This window comes from Podarcis raffonei, chromosome 10 (genome assembly GCF_027172205.1).
Source record: "Podarcis raffonei isolate rPodRaf1 chromosome 10, rPodRaf1.pri, whole genome shotgun sequence".
Classification (NCBI taxonomy): domain Eukaryota; kingdom Metazoa; phylum Chordata; class Lepidosauria; order Squamata; family Lacertidae; genus Podarcis; species Podarcis raffonei.
Window position 1 is genome coordinate 3,771,707 of NC_070611.1, and position 27,440 is coordinate 3,799,146.

The following is a 27,440-nucleotide window of genomic DNA, read 5'->3' on the forward strand; positions in this document are numbered from 1 at the left end:
AACCTGCCTCACAGAGTTGTTGTGAGGATAAAAAGGGAATAAAAACCATAAAAAGCTCCTTGATCTTTTTCAACAGCAATCCATTTAAGCATTTAATACCAGCAGCACCAACCTTACCCCCATATTCCCCCAACTACAGTAATCACTTCTCCCTGCATATTGCTTCCACAACAAACATAATGCTCCCCACCTCTCTGTCCCACTGCGGCATTTCCTGGGGGGGGGGGACATACCCAGAAATTGGAGAACAACACTCCACTTGTGAAGCACACAGTGAATATTTCTCTCCACCATTCCCCTGTGAAATGTTACAAAAACAGCCACAAAACATTTGGGCAACTTGATATATTTTAAAAATTTACACCAGTAATTGCATAATTTGTAATGCTTCATTTACACAGGCAAAAAAGAAGTGATGAAACACTGGAAATAAAAACACACAAAGCCAGGAATTCAGGTGCACACACAAACACTGTTCTTTGATTGCTGTGAAAATTCAGGAGTGAAATGTAGCAAACCGAAACAAGCTTCACACACAGACATGCATTTGTGTGTGTGCACATGCTGTTCAGCTTGTCATTGTTTTTGCTCACTGCCTGTAGGGGCAGACTTTGGTAATATGGTACCCTGAGTGAGGACATAATTTGCCCCCACCCCGCCATCCAAACATTCTTATTTTCAGAATAATTCCTAATGGTACAGTTAGTTTTGTATGGATCTTCTCTGTAGGTTCCCATATAAATAGTTGATGTTGTTGTTGTTGTTACTACTATTTTGTGTCCCCTTGGTTCAGCACCATGTGTGGGGGAACTACCTGCATTGCCCTAAATCTGGTGCAGCTGCCTGCCTTGGGCCAGTTACTATCTATCAGCTGAACCTATCTCTTAAGGCTGTTGTGAAGATATAGAAGGTGGCTGCAAAAGGGGACTTCTTCCTTGCATTATAGACATCAGTTTTTGCTTCCTTTAGTCAAACTGATTGTACTCTAAAGGGGCATTTTTCCCCTGTCCCCAGATTAGTACACCTCCAAGGCTTCAACCAGTCTTAATCTGGCCTATTTTTTGTGTGCTTAAGATGCAAAAACCCAATTGTATGCAAACGAGTTCACTCCCAGGTTGGTATAGCATGCCCAAGGGTAAAGCATCACCATAAACCCTTATCTGGCCCCTCCTCACAAGAAAACCTAGGCTGCAATCTTCTACCCACTTACCTGGGAGTAAGACTCATTAAACACATATACTTTTTCTGAATAGACATGTACTCTTGTACTGAGAGTTAACAATACAGATTTTTTTTTTAATTGCCTGGAGTTTAGAAGACATGCCTTATCCCCTTTGCAGAGTTTTCAGTTTGCATGTGCTTTTTCTGTTTCTTTGCAAGGGTGGAAGATTCTTTAGCACTCACCCACATTTACTCTGTAGTAGAGTCAGCAGGTAATAATTTAAAGGGAGTACCTGATCTCAAATGGAGATTACAAGATTGGCTAAAAACACTGGAAGCAGCCAGTCTGGTTTATCTCACAATAATCATTTAGAAGGTTAAGACTTGTCTACATAGCAGTTAACGCCAAAGTTTACAGACATTGCCATTCAAATAGTGTGTGTACGCCACATCATGTGATTGATTATGAGGGATGGGGCTTACCTGCCCCCCCTATTTTATTCAAGTTTTATTCAATACATGTGTATTCTTTGTACCTCCTTCTTGGCACCCCTGCCTGTTGGCAGATTAATATTCTGCAAGGTGTGGATAAGAATGTATGGGTAAAAAAAAAAATTCCCATTAACAATTCTGCAGAATGTTGTGATCTGTTGTAGGTACAGGGTGTAAAAAAAATTGGGTCATTCAGGGATGCCTGGATTTGAGTCACAGTAATCTGTTTACTTTTCCTAAAACGGAAGCACAATTGGCCATTATATTTACTGCAATATTCCAAGATTAAACACCTACAGCAGTGGGTGGTGAACCTTTTTGTTGCTTACCAGCTATCACAAGGGTGCTAGAAGTTATGTTAATAAGGCAAATGCTGTAATGGTCAAGTACTTTCTTATGTGTTCATTATATTGAAGTGCTGAGAGTAAGAGCTTCATTCACGCAAGCAAGGCATGCTCAGTCCATTTTTGCCTTATCATTTTCCACATCATTCAAGTTGCTGCATATTTCTAATGAATTATAATTCTCAATCTTCTCTTTATATGCAGATATAGTTGCTTGTACTGTGAGAGAACAGGTGCAAATTAAGAAGTATCCGATTATTTAGTCAAGTTTCTTTCCCTCATGTTTATTTGACTCCATCCTCTGATTAACTACTTGATCATGCAAATGAAATAGGTAAATGTTGAAGCAAGATAAGGAAGGGGCAGTTAATCTGGGAAACTGTGTGTAAGCAGGTCTATCATTAGCATTGATATGTGTAATGAAAAATAAATGTTAGTTTTTAAGTTTGCCCAAGACTCTTCATTGCTGTTTTTTGCAGCAAAATCACTGCTTCCCCTGGATGTGTTCTGCTGTTGTAATAAAGTCGTTGTGAACATGAAGAAAGCATAAAGACTCTTATGTGGCCTTATATGCAGAGAGTTTAGGTATTCATTCTGGGTTGGAAAACCTTTTATCTGTAGTTGCAGTGTATTTTGTTAATTATTTTTAAATGTTTTTGAGTACTTGTTTCAATATTTCCTGTAAAGTGCTTAGAGATTTTATTACAATCAAACAGTATGTACATTTTGTTAATTAGGTAAGTAAACTTAGGCATTCAGTGAGGGGTTGCATGACAGACAGACAGACAGACATTTTAATTCTTATTGAGTTGTGGTATGCACAGCATAGTGTGGAGAAGAAAAGGCCAGGTGTTTAAAATGATGTGAATGCTTCAGGCAGTCACTTTTCTGTAGCCATTGTAGGTTGGGTTTGCAGCAGCAGTAGTTATATGGAAAGTCATACTAAAAGCTAATCCTCTTTCAGATGGTTTTCAACCAGTTCTGGAAGGGATTGTACTTTATCTAACGGCCTAGGAGTGATATTAGGTTTGTCATTCTCTTAAGGGTCAAGTAATTTTGGTGGCACAAAGAAACTTCTGTCATTTGACAGGCTCATATGCAAACGGCAACCTCTCCTAGACTGAGCTAGCCTAGCCACAGTTATATTTACCTTGGTAACTGATATGAGGCTGCTTTTGAAGACAGTTCAGAAACTGTAGATAGCCCAGAACACTGTTCCTAGGCTGATAATGGGAATTAGGTGTAGAGAAAATAATTTGTGTTTATTGCAACAACTCTACCGGCTTCCAGGGACTTTCTGAGCTCAGGTTCAAAGTGCTAGTCATAACCTTTAAACAGGTTATGACTAGATTATCCACAGCTCTGGATCCAAATATTTGTTGGACTTCCTTTTTCTGCATCAGTCTACCGATTCCTTAAGATCATTATTTAAGGCCTTTCTCCTTGTGCCTCTGCAGCCTGATGTGTGGCAGAGAGCAAGCCTTATTTTGGTGGCACCACACCTTTAAAATACTCTCCTAAAGGAGGTCCACCTAGAGACTGCATTACTATCATTAAGGGCTTGTCCACACTTTCACTTGTCCAGTGCCTAGAAAGAATGGGTCCAAATGACTTTCTGTGTTTTCTAGGCACAGGTCCAAGCAGTTTTGCCTTTACCTCGCCACTTCCCCCCTCGGAAAACTGCTCTTCAGCGCTAAATTGGAGCAAATGTCAATCCTGAGAAAACCCAATTGACGTTTATTCATCAGCGGTTTTCCCCAGGGAAAGCAGAAGTGTGTGGATGAATCCTTAGTCACCAGGCAATCTGTTTTCCTAGGTTTAAAGGACTGTAAACATTCTTTAACTTAGTGAAGATTCGTTTTACCCATATAATGTTGTTAAATTGGCTGGCAATGTTTTAGTTTCTTTTTAATTTCCCGTATTAGTTTGTATTTATTATTGTTGTTATTGTTGTTATTATTTTAAGTTTTACCTCTTGCTTCTTACACTATGGTTAGCAGCTACCCTAAGAGCATAAATCTTTGTTGACGGTGTGGGACATAAATTATGTAAATGGACAGATTGATTGACACAGAATAAAGAAGCATGTTTGTGATGGTGGAGCTCTTTTGTATCAAGGTTATTCACGGATTTAGGTCAGCAATTTTTTTCATTTCTGTCTAGATTGGTCGGAATACAGTACATAGAAAATCACTCTGTCTCAACTTTGGCACTATTTTACTATTTGCAGATAATTTTCAGATGGAAGGAAACCAGTGTGTTGCCTCTGCGTTCTCAAGCCTTATGACTCCTATAGCCCAGCCTGTCACTGCCAACTCAAGTAATACATTTGGGGTGGACTTTCCAAGAAAACGCAAAGGAAGTGATTCTGATAACCAGTAAGTTTTTTTGGGGGGGGGTATTTCTGCCTCACTGTAGTATAATAATATTGGATTTGTGTTAGATCTATAGTTGCTAGTGTGTGTGTACATGTTATGCATCTAACACATCTATTTTGGGAGATATTTTTGTGTATATTCAGGAGCTACATATTAAACACATGACAGAACAGTGATAATGCATTTTCAGCTTCTTGTGGTTCCAGTTCCTATTCACACCTTTATTAATCTACCATGACATATTCTGTGCCTGGAAAAGTCTATTCTTTTCTGTGCTTCATGCCATTTCCAACTAGCTGCTCCTTGTAAACTTCTTCAAATCCCACAGTTCTCAATAATTTTCCTAAACCAACATACATTTCCATATTATACTCACACTGTCTGTTCTCATTCCTTTTTAACGTTTTTACCTCTTATCTGTTCTTTCCAAGAATATAATATGATATTTCCCTGATATTTTGTAATAATGAAACAGCAGGCTGGAAATCAACAACTGAAAACTTTATAGGATTTAATTGGAGGGGATTACATATTTTAAAACAACAACAACAAATATTTAACCTAAAAACCATTAGATTTGGTACCAAGATTATCCTACGGAATGAAGCCTATCCGAAGGAGGGTATCGGAAAGCTCAGCTGTTTCAGGTGGCCTCCATGATGTAATGAAATTTATTCCTACTTTCCATTTGCCTAGTGTAGATTCTTCTTGCCACAGATGGTCTCAGTGAGTTAACACTATGAAAGTTTTTATGTACATCTTTATCTTTTCCAACAATGGCATCTTACCTCATCAGATACATCATGCTGCTTCTATTTAGATTTTCCATAGAGTTGTTGAAAATCTGTTTCTGAACGACTAACTGAGTTCTCCAAAGTGCTTTTCATAATATCTCTTCATAATATGAAAAATTGCCATAATACCAAAAGTTTTTAAGCAGAGGTTGGATGGCCATCTGTAATGCATGCTTTATCTGAGATTCCTGCACTGCATGGGGTTGGACTAGATGACCCTTGAGTCCCTTCCAACTCTTAAGATTCTATGACAGTACCCACTTTCTGAATGTGAGCATCTTTCAAATACTTTCTTGTTTAAGTTGGTTATGGCATCAGGGATATTTACCTGAATCTTTAGTGTACTATATTATAAGAATTGCTGGGAAGTTGCACATCATTTTAAATTGCCAGATGATTAAAAGTAATTAACAAAAAGTTATGTCATGACAGATGTGATAAGGGAAAAGGTCTATTAATTGTTAGGGTATTCTGCTATAGTTATAGTAAGGCCCAAATTGATTGTACTGGATGGGGAACCAGTGGCCTGGGCATGGGTGTAGCCCAGGGGGGCAGCTCCCTCCCCTAGATCAAATAAAACAATGGTCAGTTAGTTAAGTATTTCAAATCATGTTGGTTCTGCCCCCCCCCAACAAAAATTGTGGCTACATCCGTGGGTATGTGGGCTGCATCTGGTCAACACAGCCTTTCTGTTCAGCCTACTCACTTTCCAAGGCTCCCCCCCCTCATTGTCTCATGCTTCTGATGCCTGCTGCAGTCAGTTCACCAGCTGTCAGCATGTTCCCTTATTCAGGGAAGTAGCCATATCTGGGCATTCTTTTCTGTGCTAGGAAGCACTCCTACATGTCCAGATGCCCTGGGGAGTATTCAGCATCATGCAGCCTTTTCCAAAAGTGCTCAAGTATTTCACGAACCAGTCAGCTCCTCTCGCTTCTCCCAAAGTGATAATCCCCTCTTTGGAGGCATGTTCAACAAAAAATAGGGGGGACTCTAGTTACAGGGTGGGATTCTTGCAGGAAAAGTCAGGCCAAAGAGTAATTGCAGGAAAGGAGATGCTCCATAATTCCAGTGCGGGAGGAGAGGAGAAGGAGAGAGAGAGAGAGAGAGAGAGAGAGAGAGAGAGAAGGCATAAAGTTGGGAGGAAAAACAGAGATTGAGATGCAGGAAGTGAAAGGAGAAGCAAGATGTCTCTTCTGTTGAGCTGTGGATTTGGGATGTTTGGAGAGTTGGAGCTGGGTGGAAGGAAGCTGAATTTTACGCAGAAGTAAGTGGTGTGTGTATGTGCCTGAAAATGTACAGTATTTCTGTAACTGGATTTGTTTTGCACTGTATACTTTTTTGGGTTTCGTCCTGCATATGTCCCCCCACCCAAGTTTACACATGTGGGGAACACAGCCCTTAGACTGAAATGGGTTCCCTACTCCTGCAGTACGTGAAAAAACTTTGACTACAGTTGCCCTAGGCTTTTTCAGGCTGCAGCACGATCTTTAGTACCTCTTCACCCCATAGCCACAAAAACCAAGGAAAACTCTTGGAATCACATTACAGTGGTACTTCAGGTTAAGAACTTAATTCGTTCTGGAGGTCCGTTCTTAACCTGAAACTGTTCTTAACCTGAAGCACCACATTAGTTAATGGGGCCTCCTGCTGCCGCCGTGCCGCTGGAGCACGAATTCTGTTCTCATCCTGAAACAAAGTTCTTAACCTGAGGTACTATTTCTGGGTTAGCGGAGTCTGTAACCTGAAGCATCTGTAACCCAAGGTACCACTGTACTGGAATGCAATCTTTATGACTGGTGTTCAGGGGTAAAGAAGAAAGGCATTTTTCTTTTCTTTTTTGGCGTTCATATGTGTCCCAGGTCTTCTGTAAGAAGAGTAAGGAAAACTCTGCATGATTTTCTATTGTAATTGTTTTTCATTCTTGATTTTGATGTCTTCTAAATAGTTTAAATTTTCTTTTCTCTAGGTATGCATGTGATGTTGATGATCTCCAGAGCAGGTATAATGCCTTAACGAACTAACAAGCAAATAGATAAATACAGTACTGTATTTTTGAATACCATGCTCAGAAGAGTTAAAGTGGTGGTTAAATGTATATTTGTGTTTCTACAAATTCAAAATGCTCATCAAGATCACTTAAAGACTAAATGTAAAGAACTTTCCAGAAATATAGTGTAGTTAAGTGAAACAGTGTTTCTGCTTCAGGTAAAATGGCTAGTATTCCTTGTTTGGCTAGTAGAGTTAACGCTGAATTTGAGAACTGAGTAGACTGCTGAACTCCACTATTTACAGGGTATAAAGTAATACAAGAAGATCCACCTGAGTCAGTGGAAAATCCCACAGAGACTGGCATATCCCTAGTTCTCATGCATGTGTACTGGTTAGTGCAGGTTTTAATTTGTTTGCTTGAGGGGTCACGGTAGTTTTAAGAAGATAAAGGCTTAACTTTCATTTGTTAGTGTTAAGTTTAGATTTAATCCTAGATCATGTTCAGGTGTGTGTATACATACATATATACATCTGTAATTTAAACTTGAAAAAATGTCAAAAACTATAAATAAGAGGTTTTGACAGTCATTTATCTATCCCCCATGAATACTCGGCCCCTACTTATATTTGTATATCAATATTTTCTCCCATCTCTAGTTATTAATTGCAGAAATCAGTATGGTTCTTTCTGCATTCTCTTGCTGTTCATATAATAACTTTGCAACTTTTATATGGAGTTCAGCTTGTTTTTATTAAGTACCCTGCACAAGATATGTCTTCTGCATTCTTTTTAGGGAGGCTCATAGCCAAACGGAGAAACGAAGAAGAGACAAAATGAATAACCTCATAGAAGAACTCTCTGCTATGATACCTCAGTGCAATCCAGTGGCCCGTAAAGTGGATAAACTCACAGTATTAAGAATGGCTGTGCAGCACTTAAAGTCATTGAAAAGTGAGTTAAGAATGGTATAAAATATCCTGTTTTGAGTGTAAAAAAGGTGTACACCAGGGCAGAGTTACTTCCACAAATAGAAATACTACAGTGTCCTATATAGGACAGATTGAGTGCCCAGCTAATGCTTTCTTTGATTGCAGTATCTTTTGAGCAAGCTGCCTCTCTGTAAGGCATGAAAAGTGTCCTGGCAAGTTATACTGTTGCACTGACACAGCAATCCTGGCTTTTATTGCTGTTGAAACAGACCATTGGATTTGATGTTAAATTTAGAACAGTTTTCCACTGCTTTAAGTATTTATGAAAACGGAACCTGAAAGATGTTAATACTGTAATTATTATTATTATTATTATTATTTTATTATTTATACCCGACCCATCTGACTGGGTTTCCCTAGCCACTCTGGGCGGCTCACAGCATATATTGAAACATACAAAAACATCAAACATTAAAAACTTTCCTAAACAGGGCTGCCTTCAGGTGTCTTCTGAAAGTCAGATAATTGTTTAATTCCTTGACATCTAAAGGGAGGGTGTTCCACAGGGAGGGTGCTACTACTGTGAAGGCATTCTACCATTTTCTTCTCTATGTTTATATCTGTTTAAGACTTAAAATTTGCTGTCTGTGGGTCATGGGTAGGTAAACTAAGGCCCGGGGGCCGGATCCAGCCCAATCGCCTTCCATATCAGGCCCGCGGATGGTCCGGGAATCAGTGTGTTTTTACATGAGTAGAATGTGTGCTTTTATTTAAAATGCATCTCTGCGTTACTTGTGGGACATAGGAATTCGTTCTTTTTTTCCTTTCATAATATAGTCCAGCCCCCCACAAGGTCTGAGGGACAGTGGACTGACCCCCTACTGAAAAAGTTTGCTGATCCCTGCTGTGGAAGAGTATGGAAAAAAGAGTTTTCCATACTCTTTTGTCTCAGCTTTCACTTGCAAACCTTTATAACCAGTTTGCATTTTTAAAAGTGAAAATGCCAAGCAAGTCTTGTCGTGTGAGCATATTTGTGGGGCGTTTTCCTGCTAGTAAATCAATGACTTGGTGTGAAATCTCTTTATCTGCCTTTGGTCTCCTTTTAGAAATTAATTTATCATTTTGCAGGTTCTTCTAATTCTTACTCAGAAGTCCGCTACAAGCCTTTTTTTTTACAAGATGATGAACTTCAACAATTAATTCTTAAGGTAAGTAAAGAAAGGTCAGGAACTGAGTGTTATTTCAACAGTAATTGCTTCATACTGCATTATTAACTTTCTTTGCCTTTCTCCAAGACAACCTCAAGATGACTGATACTGATATATTAATCAAATATAATAATACATTAAGAACTATTAAAAGCTACTTCGAGGTGGTTCAAGCTGCTTCCCCTCTCCTCATTCCACATGTAAACTGAAGAGGGCATGACAAGTTTTCTATCATTTCTGCTGTCTCACAAACAAATCATCCTCTAAGATTGACTTCTTCAAATTGGATCTTTGTGGTGACAATATGAATTTTAATGTTTTTAATCATCTGGAAGGGAGGGACATAAACACACCTGAACCAGACCAGAAATGGAACATCCTCTCTATTATAGAGACACAACACGAGTTCCGGGTTAGCGCCAGCGGTAATGGTGGAATCCCTCTGACTCGGAGGGACCCACTCAGTGGAAATCGGGTCGGAACCGCCACAGAGAAGGCGGAGACCCTTTAAGAATCACAGGCGGATGAAGCCTGTGAGCGTGGGACTCGGCGGGCACCTCTTGCGCCCCCCCCAATTCGTGGGGAGACCCAACTACGGGCTCCGGAGCGAAACGGGGCAAGTGGCGCGGTGCTGTGAGTCAACTGCTACTTCCACGGAGCAAAGCCACACAGCTGTTACCGGAGAGCGCTGAGTTTTTCTTGGGACAATTCGACTTTAAAAGCAACTACCTGTGAGTAGGACAATTGGAAAAAGGCAAGAAAAAAGGATTCAATTTGGCACCGAAGCGGGGAGGCATAAACAGGAAGTCCGCCTTCCGCTTTTGTAAATAGACTAAAGCAAAGAGGCTGTGAGCTAAAGCCTTGGAAAACTGATTGAAAAAGGCTAAAATCCTAACATCCAAAATAAGTGAAACCCCCCTTGGTTGCAGGAGAAGAGGGGGGAGAGGTTTGGACTATAGGTACCTGCAAGACAGAGGGAAGGAATCTAAAATCTACCATTCAAAACCTGGGAACGGGCTGCCAATGAACAATAAGATTGCCGTACTGTGAAATGTGCACTGCTTGTGAATAGAGCACTTTTTGACAGCAAGCTCTGCAAGAGAGATACATTGTTTTCGGCTGATCTCTACTGATCTTAGAAAGAAGGGAAAGTGACTGAAAAGTAACTGAAAATTGAAACTGACTTTCTTCTTTTTTTTCTGCTTGAGTTGGGGGCTTAAAAGGTGTTATTTTGTAATACAATAAGTACAGACTGCAATTGTGTCCCCCTAGAGGAAATTTCTGAAATTGTTACAACAATTGGGCCAGGGAAATTTTCCACTTCAAAACAAACTGTGTGGCTGTGGGATTGACCTTGGACTCTCTGTTGAAGTGTTATGGCAGATGGGAAAGAAAAAGTAGAGCTCCAAGACAAAACAACGAGGTCTGGGAAATCTTGGCAGCGAAGAGCATCAGCATCTGGCCCTCCTGCCTCATCTGCGGCTATACCCACACAATCCAAGTCAATAGGCATGTCATCAGAAGAAGCTTTAGCACTTGCATTAGGTAAGATAAATGAATAATTGGAAAAGCTAAGTAAAAAAAGTGGATGCTGCTTCAACTAAAATTGACCAAAATATAATAAGCATTAATAATTTGGGACAAAAGGTGAATACTAATACAGAAACTATTGAGAAATTACTACAGGAATCTACTTTGATTTGACAGACCGCAGAGGAAGCTAAGGAAAAAGCTGCTGCCGTGGAGAAGATAACAAAATTGGAAACAAAGAGAGTTCCAGACCTACAGAAGCAACTTGAGGACCACAGATCAACGCTTTCTATGATTGAACTTAAGGAGAAACAAACAAACTTGAGGATCAGAGCCATGCCTGAACTAGAGAAGGACAGCCTGATAGACTTTCTCACGCAGGAATTTGCAGATTTCTGGGATTTGGACTTGGAGCAAAAAGAATTTAAGATTGTGAGTGCTTTTAGACTTGGAAGAGGGGGGAAGAAGAACAGGGTGAGAGACTGTTTGATTACCCTCCGAACCAAAGAGGAGAGAGATAAAATTTTGGGTTTGCACTTTCAGAAGACCCTGGAAATACATCAGTCAAGAGTGGAAATATTCAAAGATACTCCGAAACATCTTTTGGACCTTAGATCCAACTATGGAGATTTGGTTGCCCTGCTGAGAAGGAACAGAATCATCTTTAGGTGGGAATTTCCCCAAGGCCTATCCTTTAGTTTTAAAGGAAGAAAGATAAAAATAAGATCAGTAGAGGATAAAGAAAAATTTCTGAAAGACTACGGAGAAGACCTGCAGAAAGGACTGGGAGAAGAGCCAGGAGCATCGGACAGGAAATCATCAGACAGAGGATTAGAACAAAAAGCACAAGACAGAGGATCACCAAAAAGAGGAATACTAGACATAGCAAGATTACCCTTTGGATTGGACTGTCCAGAGAAAGTAACATTAATACCACCGACAGAACAAGAGCAAGCACTTGGCACGGTTGGAGGAAAATTAGAGTAATTACATCATGGCACTGCAACTACTAAGCTGGAATGTTAATGGACTCAACTCCCCTCAAAAAAGAAGAGTCTTTCATTTATTAAAAAAGGAACAACTGGACTTGATTTGCAGGAAACACATGTGATAAGGCTCCATAGGAAAGTATTGAGCAATAAAAGATTGGGTCAAGAATTTATTTCATCAAAGTTAAAAAAAGAGGAGTGGTAATTTATGCAAAGGAGAGCCTATCACCGAAATTTATATTTAAAGATGACCAAGGAAGATTTGTGGCAATTGAAATTCAAATACAAGGAGAGAAATTTTTGATAGTAGCCGTCTATGCACCAAATGAGGGAAAATCAGAATTTCTTAAGAAGCTGCATGAGACTCTGATGGACTATATGGATTACAATATGATTTTGATGGGAGATATGAATGGAGTGGTGTCTACAAATATGGACAAGGCACAGAGACAGGTAGTCACCAAGGATGGCAGACTACCAAAAACCTTTTTTGACATGACTGACAATATGGACTCAGTTGACATTTGGAGAGTAAAGAGCCCCTTGGGTAGAGAGGGAACTTTCTTCTCTGAAGCCAAAATGACATGGACAAGAATTGACCAAATCTGGGTAACTAGAGGACTGGCTCCGAAGACAAGAAAAGTGGAAATCTGTCCTAAAACTTGCTCCGACCATAATGCTGTTAAGATGGAGATGAAACTAACACCAATTGGTTCCTTTAGATGGAGGATGAATGACACCTTGTTTAGGAACGAAGAAGTGATCAAGAAGGCTCAAAAAACCTTGAGAGATTATTTTGAGATAAACATGAATACTACTGTTGAAAAAAGAGTAATCTGGGACACAAGCAAAGCAGTTATGAGAGGGTTTTTGATACAACAGAATGCAATAAAGAAGAGAGCTCAAAATGAGAAAAAAGACAAATTTTGGAGAAAATAAAGGAAGGTGAGAAGAAATTGAGAGCAAAACCAAAGTCGCAGGAGATCTTGAGAGAAATAAAGCTATATCAAGTACAGTATATGAAAATGATGAACCAGGAAATAGAATGGAAAATTAAACAGATGAGACAAAAAACATTTGAATCGGCAAACAAATGTGGAAAATTGCTGGCTTGGCAAATGAAAAAAAGACATAAACTCAATACTATTACAAATTTGGAAGTGGAAGGAAAGAACATACAGAATCCAGTGGAGATTAGAAAGTGCTTCCAGAGGTACTTTAAACAACTATATACACAAGGAACACAGAAAGAAATTGACATTGATCGATTTTTGAAAATAAATGGACTACAAAAAATCTCTCAAGAAAAAAAGCTAATGCTGAATAATAAAATAACGGAGCAGGAGGTAGAAGGTGCCATTCAGAATATGCAATTGGGCAAATCTCCAGGGCCGGATGGTTTAACTTCAAGATATTATAGATCCTTGAAAGAATGGATAATACAACCATTAAAGGAAGTTTGTAATGAAATTTTGGAAGGGGAAAAAGCACCAGAGTCGTGGAAGGAAGCTTATATTACACTTATACCGAAAACAGAGTCTGAGAAGACACAGCTTAAGAATTACCGCCCCATATCTCTGCTCAATGTGGATTACAAAATTTTTGCAGATATTTTAGCTAAAAGATTAAAAAAAGTACTAGCAGAAGAGATACATAAAGATCAAGCAGGCTTTCTCCCGGGCAGACACTTGTCTGATAATACTAGAAATATAATTAATATTTTAGAAAAACTACAAGTGAATATTAATACTAAAGAAGTTCTGATTTTTGTGGACGCGGAGAAAGCTTTTGACAACATTTCCTGGAGTTTTATGAAGAAGAACCTACAGGGGATGGGGGTTGGTCAAGGTTTTGGAAATGGTATAGGTGCAATATATTAGAACAAAAGACTAAATTAATTGTCAATAATGTAGTGACGGAGGAATTTAAGATAGAGAAAGGAACACGACAAGGTTGCCCAATTTCCCCATTGCTTTATATATCGGTCCTGGTGGTTCTTTTAAATATGATTAGAAGGGACCAGTTGGTTAAAGGAATACAAGTTGGAGCTAAACAGTACAAATTGAAAGCAGACATTTTGGATTTAGAAGGTTTCAACAATGTATTTGGGTGGCATGCATATCTGTGGTATGATAAGGTCAAAGCACATAAAGCATTTAAAAACCATATTGTCAGGAAAGCATTGTTTAACGTCTGGACAAGATATAAAGACCTACTTGAAAATAAAACCCCAAGGTGGTTGTCACCGATGGAGGCGAAGGCTCAGAAAAAGCTCAATATGGAGGCCAAATGGCCGAAATACTGGGAAATTTTGGAACAAGAGGGAGACAAATTGAAATTGCAGAGCTTTGAAAAACTAAAAGACAAAGTGCAAGATTGGCTTCATTATTACCAAATAATTGAGGCTTACAATTTGGACAAGAAAATTGGCTTCCAGGTGGAAAAATCAAAATTGGAAACAGAACTGTTAGATCCCAAAACTAAGATTTTATCAAGAATGTATAACTTGCTGTTGAAATGGAACACTCAGGATGAAACGGTGAAATCTGCTATGATTAAATGGGCACAAGATATTGGACATAACATTATGTTGGCTGACTGGGAACAGTTATGGACCACAGGTATGAAATTTACGGCATGTAATGCCTTAAGAGAGAATATTATGAAAATGATATACAGGTGGTACATGACACCAGTCAAACTTGCAAAAATATATCATTTGCCTGATAATAAATGTTGGAAATATAAAGAGATTGATGGTACATTCTTTCACCTTTGGTGGACGTGCTCAAGGATTAAGGCTTTCTGGGAGATGATCTATAATGAAATGAAGAAGGTATTTAAATATACCTTTTTGAAGAAACCAGAGGCCTTTCTCCTGGGCATGGTCGGCCAATTGGTGTTAAAGAAGGACAGAACTTTCTTTATGTACGCTACAGCAGCAGCAAGAATACTCATCGCAAAGTATTGGAAGACACAAGATTTACCCACCAAGGAAGAATGGCAGATGAAGGTGATGGATTACATGGAATTGGCGGAAATGACTGGCAGAATCCGAGACCAGGGAGAAGAATCGGTAGAAGAAGGCTGGAAGAAGTTTAAAGATTATCTACAGAAACATTGCAAAATTAAGGAATGTTAGAAGGATGCTGGATTGAAGTTATGTGGTTTTAGCAGTAATGTTATAAAGGAGTATGTAAAAATGGGTTGCCAACAGGTGAGAATGTAAAGTCACAACATATTAAGATTAATGATTAAGATAAAAACAAAGATGGAAAGGATTTGCTGAATTAACTAATTGAACTAGAATACAAAAAAGGGAGGTGTGAGGAAGTCAAGGAAACAAGTAAATGAAAGATAAGCTATGGAAAAATTGATTTGTTTTTAATTTTTTATTTTCCAGTTTTTTGTAATTTTTTTGTTTTATTATTTTTCTTTTCTTATGTTTGTAATTCTTGAAATGTTAATAAATATTATTATAAAAAAAAGAGACAACACCATGCTCACCATTGCCTGCACTAAGGGTTTCTTCAGGCTTTCTGGGCCTTGGAGAGCCTGCTCACTCACCTCTCTGTTTCTTAGGGCCTGAAGTATTCTAGCGGGCTGCCATACAGGGCACTCTGCTCTGCTCAGGATTCTGAAGGTCTAGCCATAACAGATGTGTTAACCGTAGACCTGCTGGCTACCTACAGATTAACTGAGCACTGCAGCATGAAGGACGTACTCTGCACAGCAATGGTGTCTCCTCCAGTTTTAGTCCTCACATAAGTGCATTGTAAACCCTTAGCTTTGTCACCTCCCCCTCCTCCCCATTTATTTGAATCACTTGGTTTAATTCCAATCTGTGCTTTTCTTGCCCTCTAAAATTGTTTCCTGTGTTCCTGGTCCAGTTTTGGGTTCACACAATAATCCCTATTTCATATTCCTACTTTATTTTACATTCATATATATGTTCATATTGTACCAGATCCAGGAGCTCTTCGGTGAAACTGATTTTCTAGATCCATTTGAATCAGGGTTAAGGCCTGGCTTTGGTACAGAAACTGCTCTGGTTGCCCTTTATTATTACCTCTGTTGGAAGAGAGACAGGGGAAATGTGTTCCTGTTAATTCTCCTTAACTTCTCGGCGGCTTTTGATACCATCGAACATGGTATCCTTCTGGAGCGGATGCCTGAGTTAGGGATGTGTGGCATCACTTTGCGGTGGTTCTAGTCCTACTTAAATGGTCATTCCCAGAGGGTGTTGCTTGGGGAGTGCTTTTCAGCCCTCCGGAGCCTTCAATGTGGGGTTCCTCAGGGCTCCATCCTATTCCCTATGCTGTTCAACGTGAAACTGCTGGGTGGGGTTATCCAGAGGTTTGGAGTACATTGTCAGCTGATGGCACTCAGTTCTGTTTCTCCTTTACATCTGCAGGTGAGGCAGTGGAAGTGCTGGACAGGTGTCTTGCCTTGATAATGGACTGGATGAGAGCCACCAAACTGAAACTCAGTCCAGATAAGGCTGGGGCACTGTTAGTGGGCGGTTCCCTGGAGCAGATGGCTGGGAGGATGCCTGCTCTTGACAGGGTTATACTTCCTCTGAAGGAGAAGGTTTATAGCTTGGGCGTACTCCTGGGACCTTTGCTATCACTTGAGGCTCAGGTGGCCTCAGTGGTGAGGAGTGCCTTCCATCAGCTTTGGCTGGTGGCCCAGCTACACCCAGCCTAAATACTGTTGCCTATGCTCTGGTAACCTTAAGGTTAGATTACTGCAAAGCATTCTATGTAGGGCTGCCTCTGAAGGCAGTTCATAAACTTCAGCTAGTGCAGAATTCAGCGGCCAGGTTGCTCACTGGGGCAAGACAGTTTAAGCAGATTACACTGATCCTGGTCCAACTGCTCTGGCTACCCGTTAGTTTCTGGACCCAATGAAAAGTGCTGGTTTTAACCTATAAAGCCCCAAACGGCTCAGGACCACAATACCTCAAGAACCGCCTCTCTCCATATGCACCTACCCGGACCCTGAGATCATCTTCTGAGGCCCTTTTTCATGTGCCGCCTCCAAAAGAGGTCTGCAGGGTGGCAACACAAGAACAGGCCTTCTCTGCAGTGGTTCCCCGTTTATGGAATGCTCTCCCCAAGGAGGTTTGCCTGGGGCCTTCATTATACACCTTTAGGTGCCAGGCAAAAATGTTCCTCTTTAACCAGGCCTTTAGTTGACTGACATTCAATGTCCTTTTAAAATGTGTTGGGGTGGGAGAATTGCTGAGTTGTTCTTTTTTATTTATTTGTCTTTTGTGGTTTTATATTGTGCTTTTATCCTGTGAAACACCCTGAGACTTGCAATTATAGGGCAGTATCCAAATTCAATCAATCAATCCATACTTTGATAAGACACCAGATATGTCATCTGACTCCCGTATGGTATTCTTGTGCCACATCACATGTATTATAGTCATCCCTTCAATGCCATCAGTTGTATGTTGACCAAACCTCTCTGGCAGAGGGAATGGAGACTTCCAATTCTGTCCCTGCCTAATGCTTCCCAGGTCCAGTCTTTGGAGAGAACAGAATGTAGAATCCTGTATACCACAAAATATATAAATCCTCCCAGATACTGGTTTTAATGTATGTGCTCATTCTGATCCTGGTGGATTCAGTGGGTTTACCATATCAGTTGATTCATTGGTTGAATGCTTATTTTGAACCAGTGACACTTTCTTTTAACAGTGCTTTTTCAGTTAAGGTTCAGTAGAGACTTTAAGATAATGCTTCAGGTTCTATTCAGGGGTTTGGTGCAGGTTCAAGTTCAGTTTGACTCCCTGCTTTAGACAATCCTGAGTTGGATCCAAGGTTCTCTTCCTCAGATAGAAATAACCTCCCTCTGACATTAAGATAGAAAGAATGTCCCTCTGACATTGGGAGAGAAACTCTGGATCCAAGCTGTAAGGATTTTAAAGATTAAAAGCCAGAATTTTGAATTGTGCTTAGAAACACACAAGGATCCAGGAAACATGTTTTTAACTAACATAATATGTTCAAATCAATGCTGCAATCTTAAATTATTAAAACTACTGTTGACATAATTTATTTTTCTCTCTCCTGAGATCTTGTTTTTTCTGCCTATAAACATGTGTGTGTTTTCTCTCTCTCTTAATTTACAGGCTGCTGATGGGTTCCTCTTTGTGGTTGGATGTGACAGAGGGAAAATCCTGTTTGTTTCAGAATCTGTTTTCAAGATCCTTAACTATGACCCAGTAGGTGACTTTGTGTACTAAATACTGAATGTAGACAGTATTTCACAGCAAAATATTTAGTATAACAGTTTCTTTATGTATTACTAATTGCCCTGACAAGTGCCAACCCTACACCCTTCACCAACACACATGCATTACCATTTTTTACTTTCAGAGGTTTTTGTAAGCTGTCCTGGAGACATGGAGGACAAAGCTATTAACAGCTGCTAGCCACTGTGGCTTTGTTCTACCTCCACTGTCAGATGCTGTATGCCTCAATACCAGTTTCTGGGAACTGCAGGTGGGCAAAGTACTATTGTTCTTCTGCCCTGCTTGCTGGCTTCCCTGAGGCATCTGATTGCTAACTGAGAACATGGTGCAGGAGTAGATAAGCCATCGACCTGATCCAGTAGGTTCTTGTTGCATTTGAAGGACAGGGGATATATTCACAAAACAAATAAACACACCTTTCCCATTAATGACTGTTGCAGGAGTTCTTCAATCACATGTGGCTCTTCCCCATTAGTAGCTGACAGTGGACAAGCTTCATCTGCATGTTATTATAGTCATCGTTGGCACCACCACATAGTTGTTTCCTTACCTCTGAATTTCAGAATTGCATGATGTTACTTAAATAGTTTGCCAGCCAGTGCTCTCTGCTATAATGTGAAAATATCTGATATTGTTTAAATGCAGTTTTCTTTGAAAACAAACACAAATGTGTGATTCAACAATCCATTATAGTGACTGTGAATGTGTGACAACACACACACACACCTTAGTCCTTACAGTGGAGTACTTTTAAGTACTCAGTGTTCTTCAGTATACTTGTGTCTTTTTGTTTGTGAACGAGATTTGTAATGCACAGCTTATGAGGTAACAATGTTGTGTTCCGTTAGACGAGTTTGATTGGGCAAAGTCTTTTTGACTATCTTCATCCAAAGGATGTTGCCAAAGTGAAGGAGCAACTTTCATCTTCAGATGCTTCTCCCAGAGAAAAGCTAATAGACACCAAAAGTAAGTCTTCACCTAAAATTGCTTAGATGTCATGATTTAGCTGTATGTACATATAGCCATGTTTCTGCAGTTCTTATTTATATGAGCTAAATCATGAGTGCTTGGTTGTAATTAATGTGGAAGACTTTAAGACAACTGAAAGTGCCCCAAGAAGCATGTTTTTTGATAATGTCAAGAAATAATTTTAGATATGTAGCAAAATCAGTCATGTCATTTTTACCAGGCATGCTGGTTTATTGTGTGTGTTTAGTCAGTAGAAAAACCTGGTGTAGTCTAGCATAGGATAAAATGCTTCACTACCAAGAATCACTGTATTTAAAAATGTTACATGCCATTCCTAATGTAATCAGATACTGTTTCTATCATATACATTATGTAACTTGTAACTGGTTTTTGTATGAGCATCCTCAGAAACCTTTTTTTTTTAATGTTCCTACCAAATTAGTGGTTAAAGCTATATGGAGTTCAAATTCAAACTTCAGTCATACTGTATCATCATGCATAACATTGGTTGGGTTGTAAAATAGATTGCTGCTTTCCTCTCTTGAGTTACTTTAACCATATTTCTTCATTTTCATATTTTAATTCATCAAAGGTTTCTAAGCTATATATGCTGAAATTTCAGAAGCAATATGAAAGTATCTTGGAAGCATGTGAAAGCTGAATAGTGTTTTTATTTCACATGCCAAGTATTTTTGTGTGTTTTGTTCCTTTTTAAACTTTAAAAGCCGGTTTGCAAGTTCACACAGATTTTCAAGCTGGGTCATCATGTCGTCTGTATTCTGGTGCTCGCCGTTCATTTTTTTGTCGAATAAAGTGTATAAAAACCACAGTGAAAGAAGAAAATGAGTCCTTGCCAAACTCAAAGACAAAAGGTATTTCTAAATAAGTGAATAATATTTTATTTCAAGTGCTGTATGTGTTAAATCATACTGTGCTTGAATTATTATTGTATGATTTGAGGCTGCTTTTCTGTACACATTTAAATAGAAGTTACTCCATTAAGTTTAATGGACTGACTTACAAGTACACATATGTTGGTTTGCACTTTAAGTGATGTAAAATTGTAGAATCCATGAGAATAATATGCTTCTGGAAACATGAAATGGTTTCCTGAAAGGCACTGAATAGGATTTAAGTTACCAGTACTACAGCAAATATAAAGGTTTCTCAAAAGCTGTTAAGAAATTGGGCGAGCTCTGCAATTGCACAGTGTGTGCCTGAATCATTCTTTTTTTAAACGTCTGTAGAAACTTGCATACATAGGACAATGACAATATTTTTAGTAGAATATTGTACAGCTGGTTTCCTTAAATTTAACAATTTTTATTGGTTTAATTGTGAGACCACATACCTCATTTTAAAAAATGCAACTTCAACCTCAGCTTTTCCCCATTCTTACTTACCGTATTTTTTGCCCTATAGGACGTACTTTTTGCCCTCCAAAAATGAAGGGGAAATGTGTGTGCGTCCTATGGGGCGAATGCAGGCTTTCGCTGAAGCCATCCGCTTCAGGAAGGCTTCAGGAAGCGATCCACAAGCCGTGGGAGAGCTGCGCTACTTCGTGCAGCTTTCCCACGGATAGCGGAGAGCTTGCCTGCACCCAGAAGCTTGGGGCGCACTGAGCTCAGCACGCCCCAGGCTTCGCGCTTCGCGCAGCTCTCCGCTAGCCGTGGGAGAGTTGCACGAAGTCGCGCAGCTCTCCCACGGCTTGCGGACAGCAGCCTGTTCTGGGGGCTGGGGTCGGGGGAAGCTCAGGCTCCCCCCGCCCAAGCCCCGCACCTGGGGGGGAAATAATTTTTTTTTCTTTATTTCCCCCCCAAAAAACTAAGTGCGTCCTATGGGGTGAAAAATACAGTACTTGTGTGAGTGTATTTCAAAATATGATCTTCTTAAAATGTTACAGCTGTGTTATTTATTTCACATGATTTGTATACCACCTGATTCTAATAAAACCTCAAAGCTATAAGAAGTGGACTTCAGCATTCAAAATACCTAAAACAATAGTTGGAAATAAATTAACTTCAATCTAAATTTATTACCCTCCTTACTTACTTAAACTTCATGTGTGTGGGATGAGTATTTCTGTGCTACATCTGTTGACTTTATTAAAGAAGAAATGGCTGTCACTAGAATCAGTATTGTATTCGGTGGTCCTGTGCAAGTTCAGTAGGGGACTGACATCCTGGCCTGCATTAATCCAGGCATAGCATTTGGGTTGTAACAAAGTTCCACTGCTGTAATCTGGATGCTTGTACAGAGTAACAGTGTTCATTTTATATGAATGAGGTAGTTTTTTGGTTGCATCTTGAGGAGAGTGTTTAATCCGAACACCAAATAAATTCATTTTATCACAATTGTAACATGGACAGTTTAGTAATAACTTCAGTAGTATTTTACCAACAGTTAGGATTGAATAGATAGTTTCTGCAAGATAGGCAATTCCACACATGCATATCCTAATGGGATTAAATAATAATAATAATCCTGCCTCTGTTATATCAGGGGTGGGAAAACTTTTTCAGCCGGAGGGACGTATTTCTTCTGGGCCACATGCCAGTGAGTACAAAAGGCAGAGCAATCAATGAAAATTTCACCTTTGTACACTGGACTAGTTTCTGCAAGCCTTCCTGCAACTCTCTCAATCCTCCATCCTGCACATTGCAGCCAGGCAAAAGCCCTTGGGAGTGTGAAGCAGAAGCAGTGAGGGATGTGGCCTGGGGAGAGGCCTTAGGGCCAGATGGAGAGGACTGCAGCGCTGCATTTGGCCTCCAGGCCTGAAGTTCCTCACCCCTGTATTATATTAATACAGCAAGTACCATTTTGGGAATTTTACTAGTTTACCTATTGTTACAATCCAGAGTTTTCAGCACACTTTTCAAATGTAGACAACCACTGGTATCAGTATTTTGCAAGTCTTCTTTTGTGGTGTAGTGTTGCTGAATGTACTGAGGACCCAGTGCTCTTATTTTAGAATAAATGCAGTGTGTCTACTTTATGTAGGCAGTAAGAGCTGAACAATACCCCACTGAAGCCTACTGAAGTTTACCTTTTATCTCTACCTTATCTCTCACTTCAAGTGAAATAGTGCAAGCATATTGCTATAACAGCATACTAAGCAAGTCAGTTCCACAGAGCAGTGCATAAGATTGTGATGTTTTACCTGATATAATGCTCATTGTTTCTCACAAATAATTTGTACATGTGCCTTGCACTAAATATGGCCAAGGCTTTAGAACCAAACTATGATATATGATGTGCGTGTTTCTGGACTGTAGCATTTGAAACTGTAGATGTGGGGTTCATGTTTCAATGTTCCCCATTTTGGGGAGATGAGAAACCTTTGCAATTATGCCTTTATGTATCCTAATGAAAGATAAATAGAATTTCCTCTTCGTTCTCTTTCCTGGTTTCCCCATATTTTTGTATCGGAGAGGGACATTAAGTTTTTAATAGGCTCAAGCTCAAAGTCCCTTCTGCAGTTTATCTGGCTCAATGTAAATCATAACACTTTTGAAATCAAACAGTATTGTACTGGAAAGCAGTCTCTATTACTAAACTATTAAATTTTCTTCTTATATGTAAGAACACGTTTTAATTGCCAGCACCTATGACTTACCTTCTCAAATCATTTGTAAGATTAGAAGTACGCTTCCACAGGTAAGCCAAACCTAAACAGTGTTTTTTTAAAAAAAATTATAACAAATTAACACTACAGTCTTGAGTTTAATAATTGTATAGCTCATGCCTTTAGGTTAGTGCAAAATGTAGTAGCTTCTGATGATTTTAGAAAAGAAATTGAAAAACTGTTTTGTGTTTGTACTAAATTAGATCTTAAAAAGTACTGTACTGTTCATTGCACTGGGTACCTGAAGAGCTGGCCTCCTGATGAAGTGGGAGCTGAAGAGGAGGGTGAGGCTGAAAAAGACAGCAGTAACTTTAACTGCCTTGTTGCAATTGGGCGATTGCACCCTTATGCTGTTCCACAAAAAAGTGGTGAGATAAAAGTCAAGCCAACAGAATTTGTAGCACGTTTTGCCATGGATGGAAAATTTGTTTTTGTAGACCAGCGGTAAGCATTTTTGTCTTTTTAATTTTAAGACAATAGCTCTTAAATTGTGTAAGGTTTCAGTATTTAGATAATTGCAGACTTCCTGTTAAGTTGCTGTTGCTCTATAAACTACTTCAGAGTCCTCTAGTTAAGTAAGACTTATTTAAAGTACTAGTTTCTAACAAAGGTGTTGTTTTTTATTTGATTTGATTTGATATGAACATTTACAAATAATCTCTGACTTCAAACTGATAGAAGTTTAAATAAAAAATCAGATGAGGTTACAAAGTTGAATTCAATTTTAGAATTGTGGTGATGTTTCCTTTTATTAGATCTAATAATACAAAAGAATTACAATGTAGCATTTGTTCGTCCTTCTGTTTTGGCTACATACGTTAACTTTACATTTTAGTTTTGTTTTTTTCAGAAACGAGCACCTGTTGCTTTACGTATGCATGAGGGACCAGAGTAAAGTCTTTAAAAAGCCCCTTTCAGATGTTTTCAGAATCTGTAGTGTGTTCATGTTTTTTTTATAGTGCAACAGTTATTTTAGGATACTTACCACAAGAGCTTCTAGGAACCTCATGTTATGAGTACTTCCACCAAGATGATTACAGTCATCTAACAGAGAAACACAAAGCAGGTAAAGTATGGTAGTATTTTACTTCCTGCTACTGTTAACATTTTAAATTTGGAAGAAAAAAAAAGCTATCTTGAGTAGTGGCTCTGTAGTGATGGTCATGCTTTGCTTGCAGAGCATTCCAGTTTTGCATTTCTGGTACAGCTGAGGAAGAACTCTTGTCTGAAACTCTGGAAAGCCACTGCCAATCAATTGGGGGTCCAGGGGCCCCTGGAGGTCCACGAAACACACCCGGGAGTCCACGGCCCCATCCCTTGCTTTCCCCCAACTATTTTTTTGGTCATTTTTGCATGGTCTGTTTTAGCACTCTGTGATTTTCAATATATTAGCCAAAATCGGTTTTGAATCATACTGTGATAATGATTTTGACTCAGCAATGTATCACTCCTTGTGCGAGGGAGAGCAGGGCAGCCAATTTCAAGGCACCACTGATATTGCACGATGATCTCAGCCGATAATGCTGCTGATCTGAGCTCCCTTCCCTCACGCTGAGGAAGACCGTGGCAGCCGATAACATTGCAGCCTTTCCTCACGCTGAGGGAAAACAGGGCAGCTGATCGCCCTCACTTCAAGGCACCGTGGCATTACCTTTCCCTGGTGCTGAGGCTGAGCAGATTTTCTCAGTCCGCAGGAAAGCAGCAGCAGCAGCCACAGTGGACCTGCATCATCACCGGCTGCCACCAGTGAGGGCGACTTGGTGCACCCCCATCCCCTCCCACTCAAACCATGCGGTGGAGGTGGTTTCCTCTTCCTCTCCTCCCCCCCACCCACCTGATCTCCATGGCTGTCCTTTCTCTCATCCCCATGCCTGATCTGCACACACTTCACCCGCCGGATCTCTGTGACTTCTCCTTCCCTCATCTCTACACCTGATCTTCATGCATCCCACCTACCCACTCTGTGATTACTGCTTCCCTCATCCCTACACCTGATTTCCAGTTTCAGTGATACATCGGAATATCATGATGTTTAGCTGCTTATACATCACAATGTTGAAAACCAGGTATTGCTCAGCCCTAGTCTGGTTTTTTTGGTATACCTAAAATCCTTTGCTTATTATGGGCTACCCCACATTTTGTTCAAAAAATTGCTTTGCAGAGGTAGCTGCCATAGAGTTATCAAAATTGTCAAAACTAGGGTGTCCTTGCAGTGGCTTTTGAAAAATAGGGGATCCTCAGTAATTAGCTAATTGGGAACCACTGGTGTAGACCAAAGGTGGGGAATATTTTTCAGCCTGGGGGTCACATTCCCTTCTGCTGGTGGCAGGATAAGAGACAAAAATGAGTGGAACAATACATGTGAATTTAACCTTTGTAGTGCTGTATAGGCTAGTTTCTTCATATTCACACATCCCTCTCCACCCAGACAAGCAAGAAGCGTTATCAGAGTTCACAGCCCTATTCCTCCCAGGCAAAGATACTTGGGGGAGGGTGAAGGTTTGGTGAAGGGTGTGGCTCAGGTTGGTGTGTTGCCTTGGGGAAGCCCCGAGAACCAGGCAGAGAGGCCTGGAGCATCTGAGGCTCCCCTTCCCTGGGATAGAATAGTAAGCTGTATGGAATAGAGGTATAAGGCAGTTTCCTGTGCTGCTTCCTACTGGAAGCATAAATAAATAGTGTCTGGGAAAGCCCGACTTCCCTCAAGTTCACTTTCCTGCCTTCAGCACAAGGTGGTGATGCATCCCAGTTTGATGAGCTACTACCAGCAGCAAGAACTACCCCTCAGGTAGGAACCAATGTTTCTTTTTCCAGCCAAAGTGTTCTTTTTTCTCTTGCTTCTGGCAAGATGGGAGAATGACCAAGGATCCAGAACCATGGTTTGCTGTAGTTGCTATATGTGGCCACTTTTTCTTTCATCAGAAATTGATTCATCACCTCTTACATTTTAGCACATTCCCTTTTTCTTCCTCTGTTTCTCATTCATTAAATGAATGATCATGAGAATCATCTCATCAGCACCATAGGGATGACAGCTTTTGAATGGTCTTTATGCAGCCTAATGTTTTACAGTTGCTGTATGAACACAGGTTTAGTTGAAACACATTTAAACACTGGTTTTGTTCATAACTTGTTTTATATTTCCCCCAGTGCTTCAGAGCAAAGAAAAGATATTCACAAACTTCTACAAATTCAGAGCAAAAGATGGCTCTTTTGTCACATTAAAAAGTCAGTGGTTTAGTTTCATAAATCCATGGACCAAAGAACTAGAGTACATTGTGTCAATCAACACAGTTGTTTCGTAAGTTACAGTCTTATTCATATAAGCTCTGAATAAACTATTTTAAATATTTACCATAGCTTAGATATTATTAAAAGACAAAGTTAATTAAAAGAATGCATGTGCATTCACTGCCTATGAGCTTGAATGTAAAAAAATAAGTTTCCTTTTGTATTTAATTATGCAATATTAATGCAGGTGGTCTATTTTGGTTCTGTCCTGCTGACCTTCATACTGATATAATGTCACCTTGTATGCTAGTTGTAAATAGAATAAATATTAATGTATTAATTTTTAAGCCAATTGCTGGCTCTACTGCTGCATAGCAAGTGCTAGGTAAAGCTAAAGGGACCCCTGACCATTAGGTCCAGTCGTGGCCGACTCTGGGGTTGCGGCGCTCATCTCACTTTACTGGCCGAGGGAGCTGGCGTACAGCTTCCGGGTCATGTGGCCAGCAGGACTAAGCAGCTTCTGGCGAAGCAGAGCAGCGCACGGAAACGCCGTTTACCTTCCCGCTGGAGCGGTTCCTATTTATCTACTTGCACTTTGATGTGCTTTCGAACTGCTAGGTTGGCAGGAATAGCAAGTGCTAACTTTTATTAAAATATATTCACTTATCCATTGCACCAGCCCATGTCAGGCTTGTTGTGTTGGATAAATAGATTAGATCTTTCTAATTAGGATGGCAGTCCTTACTTGGCAAATGTTAGGTTATCCCATCCTGGTGTCCTCCAGATGTTTTGAACTACAATCTCATCAGCCTCTGCCTCCATGGTTATCATCCAAGGGATGGCGGGATTTGGCTGGGGGAAGCTGGGAAAGGCTGCTTTAGGGAATGGGGATGGGGATGGTTCTTTATTGAAAACTCAAAAGTACAAAATTACAAGTGCACAGAGTAAGATAAGACACAAAAAAGAAGAAGAAACAAGAAATAGTACTCATGTAGAAAACATGTATATTATTTACATCTGGGAATGCTCCTTTATGTAACTTTTCTGCTCTGGTGCATTTTAGAGATCATAATGAATCAGATGAGGAGGCACTGTTACCCTGCAGTTCCCTGTCTTCAGAAGGCAAGTACACATGCTTACAGTGATACACACAATATTACATAAATCAAATGGGAGCTTCACACTGGGCACATTACTAAAAAAATAAAAATCCTGATAGAAGCTGCAGACTTGTCTGTGAAATTAATAAAGTGACCAGCATATGAAGAGGCATGCAAATACCTCTATGAACTACAAGGTATTAAGAGCCCTCCCCCAAATATCAGTTCCCACCTCCCCACTTTGCATTGCAAATAGTTTGTGAAATTGTGTATGTCCCATACCTTTAAAGCACATCCATCCTGCCCCAAGAATCCTGGGAACTGAAATTTACAGGCTACAGTTCCTAGCATTCTTTGGTGGGTGTCTTAAATATGCTTCAAAGCCTTGGTGTGTATGCAACCTGAATAAAATTTCAAAAAACAGTATGTTTTTGTGGC

The 27,440-nt window shown here is 39.8% G+C and overlaps 1 protein-coding gene across 1 annotated transcript in view; it reads left to right on the plus strand.

Annotated features, from left to right (window-relative positions):
- Positions 1-2,476: 2,476 nt before the first annotated feature.
- BMAL2 (basic helix-loop-helix ARNT like 2) overlaps positions 2,477-27,440 on the plus strand; it is a 32,784-nt gene continuing 7,820 nt past the window's right edge. Inside the window, exons 1-12 of the mRNA XM_053407064.1 lie at positions 2,477-2,582; positions 4,228-4,375; positions 7,136-7,168; positions 7,953-8,110; positions 9,217-9,296; positions 17,958-18,050; positions 18,929-19,046; positions 19,775-19,921; positions 22,878-23,118; positions 23,634-23,740; positions 25,822-25,972; positions 26,966-27,024. Of these exons, the coding sequence (XP_053263039.1) occupies positions 4,239-4,375; positions 7,136-7,168; positions 7,953-8,110; positions 9,217-9,296; positions 17,958-18,050; positions 18,929-19,046; positions 19,775-19,921; positions 22,878-23,118; positions 23,634-23,740; positions 25,822-25,972; positions 26,966-27,024 (1,324 nt within the window). The 5' untranslated portion in view covers positions 2,477-2,582; positions 4,228-4,238. The remainder of the gene's footprint in view (positions 2,583-4,227; positions 4,376-7,135; positions 7,169-7,952; positions 8,111-9,216; positions 9,297-17,957; positions 18,051-18,928; positions 19,047-19,774; positions 19,922-22,877; positions 23,119-23,633; positions 23,741-25,821; positions 25,973-26,965; positions 27,025-27,440) is intronic.